Here is a 19,454-nt window from a genome sequence, read left to right as displayed (position 1 = left end):
TAAAGAGATGCATTTACAGAGGCTGTCATTTGCCAGTGGGATTTTGACCGCGGAATTCAATGGCTTTATCACATGCTTCATTCTTTAGGGAAAAAAAAAATGTTAGTCACTCAGTCGTGTCCGACTCTTTGTGACCCCATGGACTGTAGCAAGCCAGGCTCCTCTATTGATGAGATTTCCCAGGTGAGATTACTGGAGCGGGTAGCCATTTCCTTCTCCAGGGGATCTTCCCAACCCAGGGATTGAACCCACGTCTCCAGCATTCCAGGCCGATTCTTTACCATCTGAATCACTAGAGAAGCCCTTTCAGGAATATTTTTAGGACCAGGTGACATAGTTGATTACTTCCAATTCATTAATGATGTATTTTGAATCACTCATTCATTCAATTATCCATTTATTCAATCTCCAACTCGATGACTTTAGAGAAATTATATCTATGAATTCTTCACTTTTCAAATAGTTTTCAGCATCTTCTAGAAGTATCTACATTCTTCCTGCTGGATTTTCATGGGGCTACTACATAATGGCATTAAACTCTGAATAGCAGCCTTCCCACAAATTTCACATGAAGCCGCTCCTTTTGAAACTAGACAAAATAGCAAAGGAGAACAAAATTAAATAGTCTAGACAATGAAGGAAAAAAAATCTGTTTTCAGTTTACATTTTATTAGAGGTGACTTGCCAGTCTGATGCCATGTTAAAATTACCCAGAGTGAAAAAGGAATGTGTAGTTCTATGAAAATCTTCTGTTTATTTTTAAGCACTTCCCTAATGAGTTACGCATATAACTAAAATTCTAGGTCACTTCATCCACAGAGATAGACTCTGCATCTATTCAATGCTTGCAGAAAAGAAGGTGGAAATGCCATTTTCATCTTGCTATGAATGTCCTTATGGATGTCTCCTTGTGTCCATGTGCAGAAGCAGTTGTAGGGTACTTACTGATAGAATTGTTGAGTTATACAGGAAATGGGAACATTCAACTAGCAAAGTGTTATCAAGTTGTGCCCAGGGGCTGCCCAGGTGATCTATTGGTTAAGAATCTGCCCTCCAATGAAGCGGAAGTGGGTTCAATCCCTGGTTGGGGAACTAAGATCCCACATACTGTGGGACAACTAAGCCCACCAGGCCACAGCTACTGAGCCTGCCGACCCCAAGGAAGATCCCACGTGCAGCAACTAAGACCTGATGCAGCGAAATAATCAGTATTTTCTAAAATCACCCACAGTAACACTGAACCAATTGGGCTATCTTATTGCCCCCATCCAGTTCCATTTTTTCCATCTCTATTTCCAATTATGTCTTAAGCATTTACCTGAGCTTCCCTGGTGGCTCAGATGGTAAAGCTTCTGCCTGCAATGTGGGAGACTGGGTTCGATCCCTGGGTTGGGAAGATCTCCTGGAGAAATGGCAACCCACTCCAGTATTCTTGCCTGGAGAATCCCCCAGACAGAGGAGTATGGTAGGCTACAGTCTATGGGGTCACAAAGAGTCGGACAGGACTGAGCCACCTTCATGCTCCACTCTCTAAGCACTGGATACAAAGTGACTAAGTCCTTACCCATGGGAAACTTACATTTAAAATTTTTGGAATCCACTCTGCCAAAGCAATCAGACCACTACCCTAATAAGTTTCCTATCCAGTTTATTCTCCAGTTTCAAATATCTTCTCCTAGATCAACTAAAAACAAATAGAATTTTACCAAATTATTTAAATTGAGCCTTACCAATTTCATGCACCTAAATCAGCTTTCAAATACTACAGAAACCAACTGTTAAGTATCACAGATGCTTGAAAACTAGTTTGAAGAAAATAGTTGGCAGTGGGATTGCATTTGCAAAATGTGAAAGCTTTGTGAAAATTAGCAGCACTAAAATAATGTCTGACAAAGATTGTTCACATAACACTTTTTGCTTCAGCTACAAACTCCAGCGCTAAAATTTTTCAAAACCACTTTGTATCAGTCATTTTGCAGAAGCATTTTGATGTCATTGTGGTTCATTACAATGGTTAAAGTTACTGTCAGTTTTCCAAAAAATTCTATTTCAGAAATTCCTGGCATTATGAAACTGTAGCCCAAGTAATTTTTCTAATGGCTAAAAAGGTTTTAGTCTTTTGTCAGGAAGTACTGTAGTCAAAATATTTCAACCACAAACTCTTCTTTATTCCCTGAGAGTACAGCCAAGGACCTGAATGATAGCAGAGAGGTGGAGACAGGACACGGCCAGTCAGCAGAAAATTCTGAGTCTACTCAGAGGACCAAAGCCTAATTGCTCACCTATTTCACTTGACAACCAGAAAGGCTGTTTTGGGAAAACGTCTGTGGATTTCTTTTTAAAGTGTCTCCAAGAGAAATTTTAACAAGTCTCATCAACTGCTAGTTCCGTATTTATGTGATTTCCCCAGAAATTTGACCTAACAAGCAGTTTCATTGGAAATTTACAGACATAACAGAATAATAGTGAAGCAAAATCAGCCTAATTACAGTATAAATTAAAAATCCAAGTCAGTTCAAGGCAATTCAGCAGCTGTACAGTTGCCACTGGAATTCTGATAGGAATTGCACTGAATCTATAGCTTGCTTCAAACAGTTTGGACACTTTAACAGTATTAATTTCATTTCATTCCTTAAAAATGGAGTATTTTTCCACTTAGGTGTACCTTCATCAGTTTCTTTCCTTAATGGGGTGTAGTTTTCAGTATATAGGTTTTCATTTCCTTGGTTAAAATTATCAAGAATTTTATTCTTTTTGATGTAGTTAAAAATGGGAATTTTCCTTAATTTCTCTGATAGTTAGCAATGTATATATATAGAAATATACCAGACTTTTATGTATTGATTTTGTATCCTGCAAACTTATTGAATTCATTTATTAGTTCTAACAGTTTATTGACATATCTTTAGGGTTTATTTGTGTATATACACACACAGATTGAAAAAAATATGTATTACTTACTAAAATATAGAGTATTACTCAGCCATAAAAAAGGAAAGAATTCTTACCATTTGTGACAACATGGATGACCTTGAGGGCATTAAGCTAAGTAAAAGTCAGAGAAATACTGCCTGAAATCTCTTACATGTGGACTCTAAAATTAAAAAAAAAAGACAAGATACAGGGATCAGATTGGTGGCTGCCAGAGATGGAGGGGGATGAAGGATGGGAGAAAGGGGTGAAAGGAGTCAAAACGTCACATTTTCTTTCACCTTGTCTGGTCATGCCATGCAGCACGTGGGATCTTTGTTTCCTGACCAGGGATGGGACCTGGACCCTCTAAGTGGAAGTGCAGCATCTTAAGGGCTGGACCACCAGGGAAGTCACCGAAGTGCAACATTTTTCTAAATAAATAAATAGGAAATGAAATAAATTAAGGATAACTTAATCCATTGTGCTTGATTCATTTACACTTAACTCATCCAAACGCATTCTGTAAGACCCATTTATTATCCAAGAAATCTTTTGAACCTTTCTAAGACAGTCTTTTGTCTCTGAACTAGTAAGTTCTAATTCTCCACATGAATGAAGCTTGGGCCTTGAAAGACCAACTGATTTTCAACTTAGATTCTTGAAATTTGCAGTGAAATAAAAGACTCGATATTATGTTTATTGCTTTGAGCATTGAATGAGGTCATTAAAAAAAAGAAGAAGAAATTTCTCAATGCAGGACCAGGAAATCATAGTCAATAAGGGCTAACAATAGACATGAAATTGGTCTGTCAGCCCTATTCAAAATTATTAGGAAGCAAGAGTATAGGATCAGAGAGATAGTCTCTTTCTTCCTTCTCTACAAATACAAAAAGTAAGTTTGCCTGGAAGAGATGGGAATGGCTCCAAGTGATGGTGTTACCTGGAAAAACTAATGTAATCATTAGGAATAAGTTGACTCCAACTGACTAGTTTTCTCCTTGAATTTATTACAAGTCTGACAATCTCCTAGATGCTTCCTGCAAACTAGAAAACCCTACATTGTATCTGTTTGCACACTTCCAAGTTGTGCCTTACTGTCAAAGCATAACTAGGTCTCCATAAATCACCGCAATGGCTTTCCCAACTTTCCCTTCAATACACTTTCTGCCTCAAGGCTCCTGATATTTGATTCAGTTCTTCCTCATGGTGCTCTGGCCTTAACGTCTAGGGCAGTTGAAGATATTTTAGAAGCTGGAGGAAGAAGTAGGATTTGGGAACAGAAAAATCTAGATGCAGAGAAAGTTGAGATTCAGTTTAAATGCCTAATCCCACGGACACAAGCTTGTTTATGCCTTTTTCATGGAGAGAATCAAATTCTAAAAGGGTACACTCTTTGTCTTACTTGATTTTTAAAAATTAATCAAATTTTATTTTTGGCTTCCCTGAGTCTTCCGTACTGTGTGGGCTTTCTGTGGTTGTGGCGAACGGGGGCTTCTCTTGTTGCAGAGCACGGGCTCCAGGCAGGCAGGCTTCAGTAGTTGCAGCCTGTCAGCTCAGCAGTTGTGACACACAGCCTCAGCTGCCCTGCAGCATGTGGGATCTTCCCAAACCAGGGGTCGAACCTATGTCCCCTACACTGGCAGGCAGACTCCCAACCACTGGACTACCAGGGAAGTCCTGTCTTACTTGATTTCTTTTTCTTTTTAAAGGAGCTTATCTTGTTCATTTTTTTTTTTCTTCTTCTCAAGATCTCAAATGAAAATTTTAATGGAAAAAAGATAATTTTGCATAATTATTCTTCACCATGTGTTTTTCAATTATTCATGGTATTTCTGCCTCATTACTTTGGCTATCATTACAGTGACATTCTCCCGGAGACAAGAATTCTCATTATATGCTTTTCATACTAGAAACTCATCAGTTCTTGAAATTGTCCTTGTGCCAATCCACCAAGACAACGGCAAATCCGATGGAAGTTACTGATACTCAGCTGGAGTCTTCAACTAGGTCTCACACATAAGAGGATATATCCATGCTTTCTCCTAGCTTAGAAAATTTGCCAGGCTGGAGTTACACTGCCAGTGTCTTCTGAAAACCCAAATAAAACAAAATGTACACATTGCTAGTATCTTCCCACAAGAAAGAGAGACATGAGCTACTTTTTATTGTTATTTAGTGAGCCACGCACCCTGAGGTATCTTAGTTCCCCAGTTTAGTTCAGTCGCTCAGTCGTGTCTGACTCTTTGCAACCCCATGGACTGCAGCACGCCAGGCCTCCCTGTCCATCACCAATTCCCAGAGCTTGCTCAAACTCACGTCCATCAAGTCAGAGATGCCATCCAACCATCTCATCCTCTGTCATCCCCTTCTCCTCCTGCCTTCAGTCTTTCCCAGCATCAGGGTTTTTTCCAAGGAGTCAGTTCTTCACATCAGGTGGCCCAAGTATTGGAGTTTCAGCTTCAGCATCAGTCCTTCCAATGAATATTCAGGACTCATTTCCTTTAGGATGGATGGGTTGGATCTCCTTGCAGTCCAAGGGACTCTCAAGCGTCTTCTCCAACACCACAGTTCAAAAGCATCAATTCTTCGGTGCTCAGCTTTCTTTATAGTCCAGCTCTCACATCCATACATGGCTACTGGAAAAACCATAGCTTTGACTAGATGGATCTTTGTAGGCAATGTCTCTGCTTTTTAATATGCTGTCTAGATTGGTCAGGGATCAAACCCATGCTCCCTGCATCCCTGCATTGGGAGTGTGGAGTTTTTTAACCACTGGACCACTAGGGAAGTCCCATGAACTTTAATGAGCAAACTTACGGATTTTGCTTAGTATTTTACTCAAGTCCGGTGCAAAATTATAAAATTGGCTTCATTTTATTATTTTTTTAAATATTTTTTTTATTTATTTTCAGCTGTGCCGGGTCTTCGTTGCTGCCTGTGGGTTTTCTCTAGTTGCAGCCAGCGGGGGCTCCACTTCGTTGTGGTGCACGGGCTTCTCATTGCAGTGGTTTCTCTTGTTGCAGAGCATGGGCTCTAGAGTGCGAGCTCAGTAGTTGTGGCAGAGGCGCTTAGTTGCTCCACAGCATGTGGGATATTCCAGGCCCAGGGTTCAAACCCATGTCCCTGGCGTTGACAGGCAGACTCCTGTCCACCGCGCCACCAGGGAAGTCCAAAATTGGTTTCATTTTAATGTCACACTCCTGTTCGTTTGTTGACCTTATTTTCTAAAGCTACTGGGTGACTTTCATTTCCGAGTTTTTAAGGTTATTATCCATCTGTATGCCTTTACAGAAGCAGTGATACTTTCTGCCTAAAGTACCCTTGCTACTTGTTCTCTGGTCAAAGAGTGCCTCCTTCATCAAGTTCAGCCTTCTCTGCGAAGCTTCCTTTCTCACCCAGGGACTCTTCTATCCCACCCCTTCCGCTCACCTTGGCACAGTGGATCAGCCACAGAACTCCTGTGTTGCTCACACTCCGTGTCCTCGGCTAGTACACCTAGAACAGTCTGTGGCCTCCCTCTTCCACCAAGCTCTTTGGAGTCCTTGAGGGCAAGGATCATGTTTTATTCATTTTTATGGTCCCATCCCTCAGAACGGTACCTGTTTTAATCTAGATGCTTATAAATACTGAATGAATTTTGAGTTTTTCTACTTTCTACATTTAATTTACTTCACATTTCTTTTTAAGTTTCAAGCCTTTTCTTATTCTTTTTACAGTTAATGATCTCAAATGGGATAAACTGACCATCAGACATTTAGGAAACCACTTTGGTTTTCGAATCTGTACAATGGAGCTAATGACACAAACCTACTTTAAAAGCCTGTGTTAAAAATAAACGCTGTAGTCTCTCTTCAGAGGAAAATGCTAAATAAATAAAAAAAGGGTTCACTTTGGAAAACCATGTGGTAATTTTCTTCGAAGTTAGACATACCTTATGATCAAGCAATGCTCTCAGTATTTACTCAAGAGAAAAGAAAACATATTCTCAAGAATATTTCAGTTCAGTCACTCAGTTGTGTCCGACTCTTTGCAACCCCAAGGACTGCAGCACACCAGACCTCCCTGTCCATCACCAACTTCCAGCACCATCTCATTCTCTGTCGTCTTTTTCTTCCCGCCTTAGATCTTTCCCAGCATCAGACCTGAGTTCAATCCCTGGGTCAGCCAGATCCCCTGGAAAAGGGAAGGGCAAGTATTCTTGCCTAGAAAATTCCATGGACAGGGGAGCCTGGCGGGCTACAGTCCATGGGGTCACAAAGGGTCGAATACAACTGAGTGACTAAAACTTATTCATACAGCATAAAATCAAGGGGAAAAAAAACAACCAAATTTCCATTAAAAGAAGAATATATAAACAAACTGTGGTATATTCATACAGTGGATGACTACTTACCAATAAAAAATAAACTCAACTGCTGATACCAGCAACAACATACACTAAGCTGAAAAAAAAGTCAGACAACAAAGAGTACATACTGTACGTACATTTCCATTTATGTGAAATTTAAGAATAGGTAAAACTAATCTATGGTTATAAAAATCAGAATATTGGATTATTCTAGTTGGGGAGGGGATTTCCTGGGAAGAAGCACAGGCAATGTTCTAACCTTGCTTGGAGATATTGGTTATAAGATTGTATATATAAGTATATATACTAATTATATATAGTAGATTGTATATATTAGTCAAAAATCATCCAAATGAACACTTAGGATCTGTGCATTTCAGGGTATATATATTTAAAAATTCTATCTCAGTTTCTCCCTCCCTACCCAAATATATGTATATAGACAGATATATATATAATATACACACCCATATGTACACACGTTACAAAGATATATAATATATACATACATATGCACAAATACATATGTACAAAGTCTAAAACTGTAGGCCACAGCAAGAACACATTTAATTTTGGAATTCATTTTGTTATACTATTTTCATACTAATTATGTTTTTCTTAGGATAAGAGTAATACCATGTTACCCTTAGTCCAGATCCACTGATGAGATAAATAACAGGATCTGCTAAAAAATAGAAATCTGACATAGAACAATTTTACTATGACAAGTAAGGATTTTTTTTTTTTTACTTCACAGCTTGCAGGATCTTTTCATACTGTTCATGGGGTTCTCAAGGCAAGAATACTGAAGTGGTTTGTCATTCCCTTTTCCAGTGGACCACATTTTGTCGGAACTTTTGAATTGTGGTGTTGGAGAAAACTCTTGAGAGTCCCTCAGACTGCAAGATCAAACCAGCCAATCCTTAAGGAAATCAACCCTGAATATTCATTGGAAGGACTGATGCTGAAGCTGAAGCTCCAATACTTTGGCCACCTGATACAAAGAACTGACTCAATGGAAAAGACCAGGGTGCTGGGAAAGATTGAAGGTGGGAACAGAAGTGGACCACAGAGGATGAGATGGTTGGATGGCATCACCCACTTGATGGACATGAGTTTCAGCAAGCTCTCGGAGTTGGTGATGGACAGGGAAGCCTGGAGTGCTGTAGTTCATCGGGTATCAAAGAGCTGGACACGACTAAACTGAAGTGCAGGATCTTAGTTCCCAGACCAAGGTTAGAATCCATGCCCCCTGCAGAGGACTCAGAGAGTCCTGACCACTGGACCATCAGGGAACTCCCAGGATGTTTTTGTTTTTTTTTTTAAGTTAACTAAAATCGTGTGTATGTGTGTGGGTGCGTGTGCTAGTCGCTCAGTAGTGTCCAACTCTCAGTTGTGACCCTATGGACTCTAGTCCGCCATGGGATTCCCTACCCAAGGATAATGGAGTGGGTTGCCATGCCCTCCTCCTGGGCATCTTCCCGACCCAGCGATCGAACCCAGGCCTCCCGCATTGCAGGCGGATTCCAGACAGATTCCTCACCATCTGAGCCACATGGCTTAACACTGCTATCTGTTAAACAAAACAAAGTCCGTGTGTGCAAACTACAGCCCAGATATGACTTATTATAGTGACTGCAGTTGGCCTGTGTGCAGCCGAGGACGACGCTCAACTGTGGAGATGCGGTCAGGGAGACGGCAGAGGCTGCGTTTATCCAAGGAGCCTTAGCAAGGAAAATCGTAAGAAAGGAAAGATGACCTGTGGGAGCTGGAAGGGAGTGATTGTAACGGCCAACAACTAAAAATACCACCCCCCCCCTCCTCCATCTTAGGGCCTTAGCAGGATCCTTATTGAAACCTGCGGAATCTTTAGTTGCAACACAAGATGCGGCAGATGGGAATCTAGATCCTCCACCAGGGATGGAACCAGGGACCCCTGCATTGGGAAAGCGGGGGTCCCAGCCACTGGACCGTCAGGGAAATCCCCGGAATCTGATTATTCCTACATCTTCCGTTTCACTAGATTTTGCCCTGTGGCTTTTCAAAGTGGTTGTAACACGCACGAACCTACCAGATGTGTAGTATGCTTTTACGCATTAAGAAAAAAAAAAAGTTTGAAACACGTACAAACCGGACAATACGCTTTCTTCACTATAGCCTGGCTTTTCTGCACATATAGCCATCCCCACAGACTGCAGCAGGGAGTACAGACCTATAACCTCGCGCGCCCGGGTGCTGCCCGAAGACGCACGCACACGCCCGCACCCGGCGTGGCGTCTGACGCAGGTGATGACGTCAGCACGCTAGGGACGTCGGCGCCCGTTGGACCCCCTTGAAGGCCCCTTTCCGGGCTGTCTGGCAAGAGCCAAGTGTCAGCCTGTGTCGGTCGATTACCTCGCCCTCTTTTTCGCAAGAAGGGATAGTATCCTCACAGGCTCTCCTCGTCCTCAGGGACGATGACCTCACTCCCCAGGAAAGAATGGCTGTCGATCGGCGTTTCTTCAGGCAGCGCAGTGGGCAGCCCACAGGCCCTTGAAAGGCGCATGCGCGGCCCCGCCTCCTTCTTTTCGGCCGGAACCGCCATCTTCCAGGTAAAGGCTAACGCGTGGTTCCCGCCGCCTCCCGTCTCTCCCCCGGCCCCTCAGGCGTGAGTTTCAACCCTGTGGCGGCTGAGGCCGCGCATGAAGCCCTAGAAAGGCTGTCTAGCTTCTCCGGGGGCCGTTGGCTCAAATGGTGGGGCCGTGTCCATCCAGACCCGGGACCGCGGCCCCGGGACTGGGCCGAGGCACGACCTGCTGAGGGGAAGGACCCCGGAGTAGCGGGGCCGCGGCCCCTGGGTGACATGACTCGAGTCTGTCGGGGCAAGGGAACTGGTTCTTCCGGCGCTTGCACGGCTTCAGCCTCGCTGACCTGGGATTCCTCGGACCGGCTCTGAGGCCGCGTGACCCTTTCTTTTCGAATGCCTTCAGGGTGGCATTCTTATTCTCGTTGCAGAAGCTGAAGTATACGTGCTGCCGGCTAGGGGCTTCAGTGTGGTAGGAACGGGTTGGCGAGGCGTGTGTGTAAGCCTGGGGTCCTGGTCGGAGAACCTCAGAGGTGCCCAGAGTCCACCTGGACCAAGAAACCGAGGCCGTTAGTCTTTCATACAGAGGGAGTGATTTCGGGTCGTTTAAATGTTGTCTTGGGGCCCCAGTTGGACAAAGGGAAAATGCTTTTGTTGGCTACCGGTGTATTATTAATGCAGGGCAGCAAGTGTTGAGTGAAGTGAAGTCACTCAGTCGTGTCCGACTCTTTGCGACCCCGTGCACTGTAGCCCACCAAGCTTCTCTGTCCGTGGGATTCACTAGGCAAGAATACTGGAGTGGGTTGCCATTTCCTACTCCAGGCGATCTTCCCGACCCAGGGATCGAACCCAGGTCTCCTGCATTGTAGGCAGACGCTTTAGTTCTGAAAAGTTTGGAGGGACCGGGGGGGAGGCGGAGTTAAGTAAGAAACCACTTAGCCCTAGTTTTTGTGTCTTTTTGTCTACTTTGTGGACTTCCCTGGTGGCTCAGACGGTAAAGCGTCTGCCTACAATGCGGGAGACCCGGGTTCAATCCCTGAGTCCGGAAGATCTGGAGAAGGAAATGGCAACCCACTCCAGTATTGTTGCCTGGGAAGTCCCAGGACAGAGGAAGCTGGCAGGCTAGTTTGTAGCAGCCAGTTGCCAGAGTTGCCCAAACTGCGAGATGCGTTCCGTAGTGGATCTCATTTTGACTTTGGGAAAGGCAAGTCATGTGTCTTGGGTTGTGAATGGATTTCTAACTAGTAGGCTCAGTAGTCAAGAGATGACTTACATTACTGATACCCACAGAGCATGTCTCCTTGTTTATGAACGTAAGTCGAGTTTATATGAACTTAGTGCAAATGTAGAGTTGAGAATTGAAGCGTTTTGGGGCTTGATAGATTCTTCTTGGCCTTCTTTTTCATTGTGAATTTTTAAAAATGTTTTTATAGGCATATAGTCAGTCAATTTGCAATGTTATGTTTGTAGTGTACAGCAGAGTGAATCAGTTATACATATACATATGTCTTTTTTTTAAATATTCTTTTCCCATATAGACCATTACAGAGTAATTAGTAGAATGTGAAGTAAGAGTGTGCACAGTGGTTTAACTTTGATGGGTTAGCTAAAACATTATTCTGCTTTCTTGCCAGGCAAGTCATATGAAAAAGATTCTTGGGAGTCACTTCTTTTGAAGATATGGTAACATTGAGAGATTGATTAGGTTAGAACACTGTGTTCTAACTTGTGATCTCCTTGTGGTAGGAGTCGTTGCCAGCAATGGTAGTTCTCTTGGGTGATCTGAAGCAATTAAAACCATTATTTTGACCTTTTGGGAAACAGTGAAAAGTTAAACAGCATGTAGATAAACCTTACATTTCCTGGTAAACAACTGAGTAATTAGATATGTGAAGTGAGTTAGAGATTTTTGATAAGTTGATAGATGCTGTATAAGAGAAACCTGTAGGTTGAAAGGGGGGGTTATCCAATATGCAAAAATAAAAGACTGAGTTTTGTGCTTTGCCTTCTAGTAATTCCAGTGCTCTTGGCAGTCTCAGAAATAGTATGCCAGGGTCTGTTGTGTTTTTATATTCTCGTAGGGAAAGTGCTGGTTTGGATTCTGAAATCCAGTTCTGCTTCTTAGACTTTCGGCGATTTTGGCAAAAATCTTGGTAAAATTACTGCTGCTTCCCCTTTTATAAGAGCTATTGATTGGTGAGCTAACCTTGTAGATGGTTGCCTAATTCTGATGTTGCTACTGAAATGAGTGCATTTGTAATTACATGTTTTTTGGTTAAAGGAGAAGATGGCAATGTTGACACCGTGTTTGAGTGTTCTGTGCTTTCTGGTTTCAGTGATTCGCCAAGATGACCAACACAAAGGGAAAGAGGCGGGGCACCCGCTACATGTTCTCCAGGCCTTTCAGAAAACATGGTGAGTGGAGCTGCCCTCCTGGTTTATTGCCTGTGTGTTGCAGTTCATACAGTGTGTTCTTAATAAATGACACTGATTAATCAGCATCTGCCTTTTAATAAATATAAAACATGCATTTTATATATAATTTCTAAATTGTTGGCTATCAAGATAAAGTACTTCTAAAAGCCAAAAAGTAGTGTGTTGAAGATAGTAAGTATTTCTTTTACTCTCAATATTGACTTTTTTTTCTTTTTGCAGGAGTTGTTCCTTTGGCCACATACATGCGAATCTACAGGAAGGGTGATATTGTAGATATCAAGGTAAATTAGAAAACTGGAGAATTAACCACAGAATAACATTAGAAGTTAGAAAAGTTGTGTTTAATATTGAAATTTGAACAGTGTGTATTACATCTTTTTTATCTTCCTAATTGAGTGGAAATCCATTCCATTTACTGAGAAGGAGCTCCTTAGAGTGTGGAATCGCTATTGTAATTTCACTTTCAAAAACAAGCTTTTAAAATGCTATTTTTGAGTCTTAAGAATTTTCTCATTACTTGTTTTTAACAGCTAGTGGAAAAGTGTTGGGGGGGGGGGGAATCATAAGAACTTGAGTGTCTGTGTCCTGGCACTCCAGAGCTTAATGATGATTGTCTTTTTGATTGCTTAAAGCAACGTGAAAATGACATTTCACCGGCTCTGAGAGCTCTTGAGTTGCCTTTTAAAGAAAAAACAAAGTTAAAATATCTTACTTTGGGCTTAAAAGGAGAGGGGAAATTGTTGGTATAACATTGATTTCCTTTCTAAACAGGGAATGGGTACTGTTCAAAAAGGAATGCCCCACAAATGTTACCATGGCAAAACAGGGAGAGTCTACAATGTTACCCAGCATGCTGTTGGCATCATTGTAAACAAACAAGTTAAGTAAGTAAGGTCCAATTTGTGTATTGCCTCACACCCCCTTTCACTTTGCCAATTGGACTTATGTCTTTATTGGTCATTCAAGTGGGGCAAAGGAAACAACCTTTTAAAACTCAGGCAAACTGGGTGTTTGTCTTGTAACCTGTCAGAGGAAACATTGTAATAAACTTAGTTTGCACCTTTCAGTGTTAAAGTCTTATGCAGTATGTTAATTAAGTAGTTAGAGTTTTCAGAAAGTAAGAATTTAATAAGTTGTACATTTTATTAGTGGTCTGGTTTTGCTTAAATTATTTGGTATTTCAGTCTGTCATCTCACAGAAGAGAGGTTATGAATGGGGATGTTTGCCTCAACACCCAATTCAGCAAGATTTAATAAATGATTGTAAATTTGCTATCATCTTGTTGGTTTATCCTGTCTGTGGGTAGAGGTTCATGGTTTAGAGGGAAACCCGTGAAAGGATTCTCTGAATTTAGGCTGTGTTTTTGATGAAGCACTTACAAGGCTCTTTTTTCTCCAGGGGCAAGATTCTTGCCAAGAGAATTAATGTGCGTATTGAGCATATTAAGCACTCTAAGAGCCGAGATAGCTTCCTGAAACGTGTGAAGGAAAATGATCAGAAAAAGAAGGAAGCCAAAGAGAAAGGGACTTGGGTTCAGCTGAAGCGCCAGGTGAGTACTTGGCAGGGTTTTTTGGTGTTGAGTGTGTTATTGGTTCTGGGAGCAGTTTAAAATTGAGTTACAGTACTTTATATAATTATTCCCTTGTGTTTTTTTAGCCTGCTCCACCTAGAGAAGCACACTTTGTGAGGACCAATGGAAAGGAACCCGAACTGTTGGAGCCCATCCCCTATGAATTCATGGCCTGATAGGTGTAAAAATAAAGACCTGGACTGTACAAATGTTTCTCTTAATTGAGTAGAGTTGTTGTGTCCAAATTCAGTGGGTAATGTCTTTTCAAATTTAGTGTTTTTTCTTCCTGAAAGGTGTAAGATAGTTGTTCAGTTTTTTTTTAATAAACTGCCAGATATTATTTATAAAGTATTTTTACTTCTTGGAAAATAGCCTATTAAATCCCTGTTGGGGGGGGATATAATGAATGAACAATTAAGATTATCTGTTGCGTTATAGTTAAATTCAGGAAAAGTTGATTATTCCTAATTGCATCATAAATAGATGTATTTTGAGGATCAGGAACTTAACTTTGAAGCCTGAGCTGTTTAGACCATTCATGCAGCAGTGCTCAGTAGAGTGTTAAAAACCGGAAGACCTTTTTTATTTAAACTGATGTGGCCTTCTAAACACTTAACAAAATGTGCTCAAAAAACTTGGAATAAGTTCAGTTTTGCCCATTCTGCATGAAAGGAAGCAGAGGCACAAATCAAGTAAGTTGCCAAGGTAATGAGGGGGGAGGGTCGGGCAAGGGTTTATTGCTTCATAGTAATAAGATTTTAAAGCTGCTTAGTGTCTTTGGAGCACATTTTGGGTTCTGTTACTTGCTGGGTATTATTAATTGGATGTGGTAAACACCCAGTAGGGGCTTGACCCACCCCACTCCCTTGCCTTCAGTATTGTAGCAAGCTTGTTTAAAGGGTGTTCTCTCCCCACTGTTAGAGACAAGAACCTGTATATGATGTTAGTAAATGCTGTGAATGAGTGAAAACCTGGTGTTGGTGGCCTTTGGTTTTATCTGGGGTGGCAGGATGGTCGTAGGTCTGCTTGGAGTCCAGCAAACCTGGCACTGAGTCTTGGATTCCTAACCTAACACAGTGACTGTGGTAGGTTATTAATTGCCCTTAAAGATGCGCACCTGGTGGTGGAGGGTTATGTTTAAACATGACTGTTGGGCAAAAGAAATTGTTTACCACCACTGCAGAAAATGAAACCTTAATGAATTGCATCTGTTGGCATTCCTGTTCTGTGTTTTTCAAGGTAAGTTGATGGTATCGCTTATGCACCAGTTGAAGTCACTTTGCCTATTTGAAAATTCTATTTTATGAATGTCTTTCACAGCTATTTCTTCATTCCTGCCTTTTTAGTCTCACTTTCTCTTCATTTCTTGCAGCTACTGTTAGAGTAGCTTCAAGACTTCACACTTGCTGAGCCTCTTCTTACAATGCATACTGCTTAGCCTGTGTCGCTTCTGCTGCCTTTGCAAAGAGGAATGAAAGATCTCCCCCTCCAGGGTGGTTGTGGAGATTGATTGGAAGCCATGTAAAACACACAACATGGTGTCACATAGTGTTTGGGGGCAACATTGTGATCTGTTGAGTTTGCAGTTTTCATCCAGGGCAGGAATATTAAAACAGCTGTCTGTAACTCTAACTGAAGTCCAGGTCCTACTAAATATTCTTTTCCTACATGATGGCTCTATTAGGAAAATTCTGTGCATTGCCCCAGTTCTGCACATACACTTGCCTTGGCCCAAAACACCCATACTTGACTTTCTTCATTTGATGGAATTTCTGCTTTTCCTTCATTTACCTTGAATCATAGTTGAACCATCCCTGATAAAAGCATGTTAAGGAAGGGTATGAAAGTGCTTGGAATCGGAAATACCATCTGGTTTAGGTTGATGGAATGAAATCCGCCACCGCCCCCCCCCCCCAAAAAAAAAAAAAGTTCTCAAGACAGATGTTTGATCCCTGGGTTGGGAAGATCCTGTGGAGAAAGGAAAAGCTACCAGCTTAAGTATTCTGGCCTGGAGAATTCCATGGATTGTGTAGTCCATGGGGTTGCAAAGAGTGTGACACTGCTGAACGACTTTCACTTCCTTTACCAGCTGAGCCACCAGGGAAGCCCAAGAATACTGGAGTGGGTAGCCTATCCCTTCTCCAGCTGATCATGCCAACCCAGGAACCAGGATCTCCTGCATTGCAGGTGGATTCTTTACCAACTGAGCTATGAGGGAAGCCCCTGGCACATAAGTCCTGGATAAATGCTCTTGGATGAGAAAAGCACTGCTTTTTTCTTTTTTTTTTTTTTTTTGAAGTAGACATACTTTAGGTGGTTTTATTTTCCTGTGGACTTTATAAACTACAGGAAAATCAACCTAAAGGAGATGTCTACTTGTTTTAAAAGGCAGTGCTTTTCTCATTGAAGAGCATTTATTGACTATAGTGACTTATAACCTACAGTGTTTCTGAGTTTTGAGGGCTAACCAACCATGTTGCTCAGGAGTAATTGGGGTTATTAAGTATTTCATGTAACGTGGAAACATCAGGCTATTTCAAACCTTTGTTTATGCTCCAGCAAGTCATGTTAACCTTGTTTTGTGTTGCTCCTGTAAAATGAGGATTGTCTGCAAGTCCGACAGACTGGACCAAAGGATTTTCTAGAAGTCCTTTGTGTGCTTTGAGTGATTCCACTAACTCACTAAATGAAGTGTAATTTGACTTGTCAAAAAGGAAATGGAGGATCATAGGACACCTCAGTGCTGGAGGGCTGCTGAGGCTAGACCGGAGAAAGGGCTGCAGATGGGACTGGCCACTCAGGGGAGGTCACCAGGAAATGGGAACTCCTCTGTCTGGTGTGCAGTACAGCAGTTTTATAAATTGCTGTCAATGGTGAGACACTGAATCGGCATCCTCAGCCACAGTACTGAATTTCAGATTCTTGATACTGATTGCTTTCCTAAAGGGTAGTACCAGTCTGCCCACTGAGTGAGTGAAATGCTTGTCTTCTCACTCCCCAGTTGTTGCTAATTTGTCACTGCTTAGTCGCTCAGTTGTGTCAGACTCTGACCCCATGGACTATAGCCTGCCAGGCTCCTCTGTCCGCGGGGATTTTCCAGGGCAGAATACTGGACTGGGTTGCCATTTCCTTCTCCAGGGGATCTTCCTGACCCAGGAATCAAACCCAGGTCTCCAGCATTGCAGGCAGATTCTTTACCGTCTGAGCCACCAGGGAAGCCCCATTGTAATTTAGTCCTCGCTAATCTGGTGGGAGAAAATGTTGCATTACTGAATTTGGCTTTCGTTAGCTTCTGGACCACTTACCTGGTTTCCTTTTGCCTCCACTGCCATCTCTGCTGGACCTTCCTGTCTTTCTGACCTTTATTCTCACATTCAAAGCCCTGTATCATCTGGCCTCTACCTCCCTTTCTGACCTCATCTTGTACCACTTCCAGCCAAAGTCAGATTCAGTAAGTCAGGAGATGGTTACTGTCACCTCCCCTACTTGACCCTGAAAGGAGGTTAAACACCCGTAAGGAGGTTACAACCTAGGAGAAGGAGTCCAATCAGAAATCCTATTTAAATCAAGGCAAAATAAGGCTTCGAGAGGTGCATTGACACAGGGCCCTTGTTTTTACCAATTATTCTTGGTTTCTCTTGTTCGTTGACCCTTTCCACTGCTGCTGCCTTCATTTCAGCTTATGGACTGCTGAGAGCCCCAAATGAAACAAACAGCTTCTGTGTCTCATTTCTTTTGTAGCTTCAACTCCCAGTCTCCCACTCAAATCTGGCTTCCACCTACACCACTCTAATGAAATACTCTTAAAGGTCACCAAACACCTGCTAATTAAATCTGGAGAGTTTTCCAATTTGGCTTCATCTCCCTAGTATTTGTCAGAGCCAGGAAGTTTTTTTCCTTTCAAAGGCTTCAGCCGTCATGCATGTGTGTATCTTCTGCATTGGCAGGTGGGTCCTTTCCCACGATGCCACCTGGGAAGGCCCTTCTGCCATCATCCTTTCACCAAGTTCCCTGCCTGTCTAACTCCCTCGGCCACTTTATTTTGGATCTTCCTTGAGGTTCCACATCTGTCCCTCCTAAGTTCTTTCTAGGAGCAGTGGTTCTTCCAAGTATGGTGCCCCAGAGGCGACATCCACATCTAGGAACTTGTTAAAAATGCAGACCTACCCCAGAGCTACTGAGTCAGAAATTCTAGGGGTGGGGCCTGGCACTTGAAACAAGCTCCCTGGATGATTGAGCAGTATTCTCAAATGTGAGATCCACTAGATTTATCTTCAGCCGTCTCTAATAAACTCGAGACAATTTCAGAGCTCACTTTCTCTGAAGCTCTACATCTGTATTTCCAACTCTTGGGCATCTCTCGTTTAGTGCAACTATTTTACAGATGAGCTTGGAAGGTTTTATTAGTGGAGAGATGAATTAAATTGAAACCCTTGAGCTTTGTGTGTGCTGATAAAAGTATGTGCCTGCCTTGAAATGCAGGTCCTTTAATGAGGAACCATCACAAAGTATGCATTTATAAATGAATCCCTTACTGTACAATTCCCTTTTTTCCACACATACCAATGAAAATGAAAAAAATATTCTAACTATAAAACTTTTACCCTGTTCTTATTAAGAGCCACAATCGTGATTGAGGCTGTGTGGCTTCTTGGACTTTCTCTTCTGATCTAGCCAGGTATCACTGAAGGCCTTATGTTCGTGTTCAGCTGAACCCAATCTGAAGGGTTGAATAAGCTATACCTCTGAAATTACCTTCTAAATGTTTGGCAAAACAAAAAAACCCTCAGTTTCATATCTCTTCTATTTTCCCATTAGCGTAGATTTGCAGTTTTCTCTGTACTAGGATAGGAAAGATTCTAAAATATAAACAATTGCTAAAATTTAGCAATAAGCATCACTATAATATAACAGGTTTATCTTATTTTTTTGAGCACAGGAGAATTTCAAGCTGAATTTGATTTGTTTGGGATATGAGTGTTTATAGCATATTCATCCCAGCCCTATTTAAAAGGGAAAAATTAGTATTGTTCAAGCGAGAAATCTTCATAGAATCTTAGGTAGATTGCTTGGTTATGAGAAGAGTGAGGCAGCAACTGCAGCTATTATGCTGAGATGGAGAATGTACAGAGGCGTGAAGAACCATCCAAGACTCTACTGTGGGTCTTTTCAAACAGCAGGAGCCATGTGGTGAGGAGCCACGGATGGGCCATCTCTCAGAGTCCCGCATGAAAAAAGCATAGAGAATCCTCACAGAACTTTCCCAGCAAGAGTGCAGTTTATGGAAATCATTCAGGTTAGAAAAGGGATGCCACAGGGTACTCTTTGCTGTCTATCAAATGAGATGATGGCTTAGCTCAAGGGGAGACGTGATTGAGTGTCTGCTCCTGAGAAAGAGCAAGAGTTCCAGTTAATTTCTCACAGGAGATGAGTAAGCAAACAGCTTGAAGATGCTAGAGAGCATCTGATCTGAGACTATGTGCCACCACGTCCTACCTTCCTGGTTTTGCTCATGCAGCTCCCCCAACTAGATAAAACCTGTCTCTAACCTTGTGTTTCCATCTATCCAATATGCCCAGAGACCAGTCTTTTCTCCCTGTAGCTTTCCCTGATAACCTGACCC

The 19,454-nt window shown here is 42.1% G+C and overlaps 1 protein-coding gene, 1 long non-coding RNA gene and 2 other non-coding genes across 9 annotated transcripts; 3 read left to right on the top strand and 1 right to left on the bottom strand.

Annotated features, from left to right (window-relative positions):
• Positions 1 to 380: 380 nt before the first annotated feature.
• LOC105609570 (uncharacterized) lies at positions 381 to 9,508 on the bottom strand. The gene is made up of 4 exons (XR_003590542.2): positions 9,389 to 9,508; positions 3,213 to 3,344; positions 3,009 to 3,094; positions 381 to 589 (listed from the first exon to the last, which is right to left on the bottom strand). It is a non-coding gene; the product is annotated as an uncharacterized LOC105609570 (long non-coding RNA).
• A 313-nt stretch (positions 9,509 to 9,821) lies between these two features.
• On the top strand, positions 9,822 to 14,052 carry RPL21 (ribosomal protein L21). Of its 6 annotated transcripts, XM_060394082.1 has the most exons (8): positions 9,822 to 9,852; positions 11,459 to 11,529; positions 11,906 to 11,977; positions 12,161 to 12,239; positions 12,480 to 12,541; positions 13,032 to 13,144; positions 13,660 to 13,810; positions 13,918 to 14,052. In XM_060394082.1, exons 4-8 carry the CDS (start codon positions 12,173 to 12,175, stop codon positions 14,005 to 14,007), a joined length of 483 nt encoding a protein of 160 aa, XP_060250065.1. In that variant the 5' UTR covers positions 9,822 to 9,852; positions 11,459 to 11,529; positions 11,906 to 11,977; positions 12,161 to 12,172; the 3' UTR covers positions 14,008 to 14,052. The 6 variants fall into 6 exon arrangements, with proteins under 6 accessions (XP_060250065.1, XP_060250064.1, XP_060250067.1 ...); XM_060394081.1 differs by lacking the exon at positions 11,459 to 11,529; XM_060394084.1 differs by lacking the exon at positions 11,906 to 11,977.
• On the top strand, positions 12,858 to 12,928 carry LOC114116761 (small nucleolar RNA SNORD102). Its single transcript, XR_003590581.1, has one exon. It is a non-coding gene; the product is annotated as a small nucleolar RNA SNORD102 (small nucleolar RNA).
• LOC114116764 (small nucleolar RNA SNORA27) lies at positions 13,175 to 13,301 on the top strand. Its single transcript, XR_003590584.1, has one exon. It is a non-coding gene; the product is annotated as a small nucleolar RNA SNORA27 (small nucleolar RNA).
• Positions 14,053 to 19,454: the final 5,402 nt, after the last annotated feature.

The sequence above is a fragment of the Ovis aries genome, chromosome 10, assembly GCF_016772045.2.
Source record: "Ovis aries strain OAR_USU_Benz2616 breed Rambouillet chromosome 10, ARS-UI_Ramb_v3.0, whole genome shotgun sequence".
Lineage (NCBI taxonomy): Eukaryota > Metazoa > Chordata > Mammalia > Artiodactyla > Bovidae > Ovis > Ovis aries.
The sequence above is the reverse complement of the archived record's forward strand: the minus strand, read 5'-3'. Positions and strand labels throughout refer to the sequence as shown.

Coding starts and splice junctions, on each gene's coding strand:
- RPL21 (XM_015098167.3), top strand. CDS start 12,173: ATGACCAACACAAAGGGAAAGAGGCGGGGCACCCGCTACATGTTCTCC. Junction 12,240..12,479: donor CAGGCCTTTCAGAAAACATG/GTGAGTGGAGCT, acceptor TTCTTTTTGCAG/GAGTTGTTCCTTTGGCCACA. Junction 13,811..13,917: donor GGGTTCAGCTGAAGCGCCAG/GTGAGTACTTGG, acceptor GTGTTTTTTTAG/CCTGCTCCACCTAGAGAAGC.